At 42.7% G+C, this 3,586-nt stretch overlaps 1 protein-coding gene across 1 annotated transcript in view; it reads right to left on the bottom strand.

Moving 5' to 3' along the window:
* Positions 1-3,586, bottom strand: part of LOC105546367 (zinc finger protein 777-like) — a 374,731-nt gene that overhangs the window by 32,497 nt on the left and 338,648 nt on the right. Inside the window, 1 exon segment of the mRNA XM_011989547.1 lies at positions 2,428-2,432. Coding sequence (XP_011844937.1) covers positions 2,428-2,432 — 5 coding nt within the window.

Below are 3,586 nucleotides of genomic sequence, written 5' to 3'. Positions count from 1 at the left end.
ATGAGCCACCATGCCCAGCCTATTTATTTATTTTTGAGATGAAGTCTCACTCTGTTGCCCAGGCTGGAGTGCAGTGGCGAGATCTTGGCTCAGTGCAACCTCCGCCTCTGGAGTTCAAGTGATTCCCCTGCCTCAGCCTCCCGAGTAGGTGGGATTATAGGTGCACACCACCCCACCTGGCTAATTTTTGTATTTTTAGTAGAGAAGGGGTTTCACCATGTTGGCCAGGCTGGTTTCAAACTCCTAACCTCAAGTGATCCTCCTGCCTTGGCCTCCCAAAGTGCTGGGATGACAGGAATGAGCAACCACGCCCGGCCTTTTCCAAGTTTTGGAATTCTGAATAGAACCGCTATAAATGTTTGTGTACAGGCTTTTGCGTGAAGATAAATTTTTATTTCTTTAAGGTAGATACCCAGGAGTGGGACTGCTGAGTCATGGTAAATATGTATATTTAATTGTACAAGGAACCAGCAAACCATTTTTAAGACTGACTGTGCTGTTATGTGTTCCCCTTATGAACTTATGAGAGTTCAGTTGGTCCACGTTCTTTATTTGGTATTTTTAGCATTTTAAAAAACTGTTAGACATTCTAATCAATGGTGTTGTTACTGAAACACCAGGGTGTGGGTCTAGGTGCTGCTGTTTGTGGCTTAGAAAGCCAATCAGGGAGACAGTAAGTGTTACCAAGGAAGAAGGCTTTAATTGGGTGTTACTGCTGAGGAGATGGGAGATGGGAGATCAGTCTCAAATCCATCTCCCTGACAGACTAAAATGAGTGGCTTATATTGCTGGGAAGAAATGTAACCATCTGTGGAAAAACATGAATTGGTGAGGGGTAAGGAAGAGGGGTTGGTGAACAGGAAGTAGGTGGTGGGTTATGCAGTCATGATAGGTGAGGGGTCTGACTTTCATTGTCCAAATGCAGTGATCTTGTGAGTTTCAACTGGTTCATACTATCTGGGAGGCCTGATGGTTTCCTGAGAAAGGAACTCAGATAAGACAAATGTAACTGTCTCAAGTTTTAAAAGGATCAGTTACTGTGTTTATTCAAAGAAACCATATACATCAGCTCTATAGGGCAATTGGATCTGTTTCAGTATAGGGGTATCTCGATGTAGTTTTTATTTGCATTTCCCTAGTTGCTAATGATATAAAAAAATATTATTATGTGCTAAATTGCCAACTTTTAGTTAAGTTTTTGTTCTTGTTCCTTGCCCATTTTTAAATTGTATTTTTCTCAGGTTGATAAATATGGACTTTTTATTAAGGAAAGATTTTATTATAGGCAATTCTTTTAACGTATTTAGAACAGGCTGGGCGTGGTGGCTCACACCTGTAATCCCAGCACTTTGGGAGACCAAGGCTGGTGGATCACGAAATCAGGAGATTTCCTGGCCAATACGGTGAAACCCTGTCTCTACTACAAATACAGAAATTAGCTGGGTGTGGTGGTACACGCCTGTAGTCCCAGCTGCTGGAGAGGCTGAGACAGGAGAATTGCTTAAACCTGGGAGGCGTAGGTTGCAGTGAGCCAAGATTGGGCCACTGCACTCCAGCCTGGCGACAGAGTGAGACTCCGCCTCAGAAACAAAACAAAACAAACAAAAAACATACGCAGAACAATATAATAAGCCCCAGCCATAATCCAGCTTTGGAAACATTTAAAAATATATATTTTATTTAGCATTTCTATTGAATTTGAAGTAGGGGGGAGGGTTTCGTGTTTTAGCTTAGTCTATTATCCTAGTGGAAAATTATTTGCTTTTGACACTTTTAAACAGTTTTAGACATTTTAAGTATGTTCACACCTTTAATAGCTATGCAGCATACCAATTTACCACAACTTATTCATCCAGTCCTCTACTAGACATTTTGTTTATAGTCAAGTTTTAGTTTATAGTCAAAAAGCATCAAATACTGCTTTCGATGAGTCTTACATTTGCAAATATATTTATGGAATATATTACTAGAAAAGTAATTGTTTGATCAAAAGGTCTACTTATTTATAATTGACACACTACTAAGTTGCTCAGAAGAGGTTATATCAATTTATAGCTCCACCAACTTCCTTATATTCTCTCTCTCTTTTTTTTTTTTTTTTGAGACAGAGTCTTGCTCTGTTGCCCAGGCTGTAGTGCAGTGCCACGATCTTGGCTCACTGCAACTTTCACCTCCTGAGTTCAACTGATTCTCCTGCCTCAGCCTCCCAAGTAGCTGAGATTACAGGCATGCGCCACCACGCCTGGCTAATTTTGTGTTTTTAGTAGAGAGGGGGTTTCTCCATGTTTGTCAGGCTGGTCTCGAACTCCCAACCTCATGTAATCTACCCGCCTTGGCCTCCCAAAGCGCTGGGAATACAGGCATGAGCCACCCTGCCTGGCCCAGAGAACCAACTTTCTCTCTTTCGAGACAGAGGGGCACCCGAACGGGACCTCCAGACCTCAGTGGAGTGCACTGGATTTTGTAGGCAGGCTTGAGGAGACAGTGTCTGATTTACCAGGGGCCCAAAGATGGGTTGGACCAGGTGTGACATCTATATAGCATGAGAGGAAGCTGGCCACCCACCCTAATCTTCTTAATGCAGATGGGCTTGCCACTGGGCCAGTGCCATGTTGTCTGCTCCCCACTGCACAAGTGGTTGGAAAGAAAAAGAGAAGATGGAGTTGCCATTTTGAACACGCCTAGTCTCTGGTAGCCTTTTCTGATTGGCACAACTGCCGGCATTCACCCGTGCAAGCTTCCACTTGCTTGTGTATGTCTGCAGCTCAACTTTACAGGCTCCTTGTTAGAAATAAAATTTGGGGGCTGCTTTTTATTAAAAGGAAACCCTTACTGAGGACTTTCTTACCCTCACTATCTGCCTAAATAATTTCTTTTTAACTCCTATATCAGCAGTGAGGACAACCAGAGGTCACTTTGATAGCCATGTTGGTTTTGGTAGGTTTTAGGCTGGCTTCTTTAGTGCAACCTGTTTTATCAGTAAGGTTTTTTTGTTTTTTTTTTTTGATAGAGTTTCGCTCTGTTGCCCAGGTTGGAGTGCAGTGGCACAATCTTGGATCACTGCAACCTCTCTGATGGGTTCAGTCAATTCTCCTGCCTTAGCCTCCCGAGTAGTTGGGATTACAGGCCTGCCACCACACATGGCTAACTTTTGTATTTGTATGTTAGTAGAGATGGGGTTTCACCATGTTGGCTAGGTTGGTCTCGAACTCCAGGGCTCAAGTGATCTGCCCACCCCAGCCTCCCAAAGTGCTGGGATTATAGGCATGAGCCACTGTGCCAGCATGGTCTTTATGACCTGTATATTGTGAGGACTTCCTATTTCATCCTGTGATTTAGAATGCCTTAACCATCCGGGAATGCAGACCAGCCTCATTTTACCTAGCCCCTATTCAAGATGGAGGTGCTCCAGTTCAAAGGCTTCTGACAAAGTGATCTGCCTGCCCCAGCTTTCCAAAGCTCTGGGATTACAGGCGTGAGTCACTGCACCTGGCTTTTTGGTTATTTTTGTGTTTTTTAAATATATGTATATTTTTGTTTTTTGTGACCTTCAGATTTTTTTTTTTTTTTTTTTTTTTTTTTTTTT

This window comes from Mandrillus leucophaeus, unplaced genomic scaffold (genome assembly GCF_000951045.1).
Source record: "Mandrillus leucophaeus isolate KB7577 unplaced genomic scaffold, Mleu.le_1.0 Scaffold357, whole genome shotgun sequence".
NCBI classification, from domain to species: Eukaryota; Metazoa; Chordata; class Mammalia; order Primates; family Cercopithecidae; genus Mandrillus; species Mandrillus leucophaeus.
The sequence above is the reverse complement of the archived record's forward strand: the minus strand, read 5'-3'. Positions and strand labels throughout refer to the sequence as shown.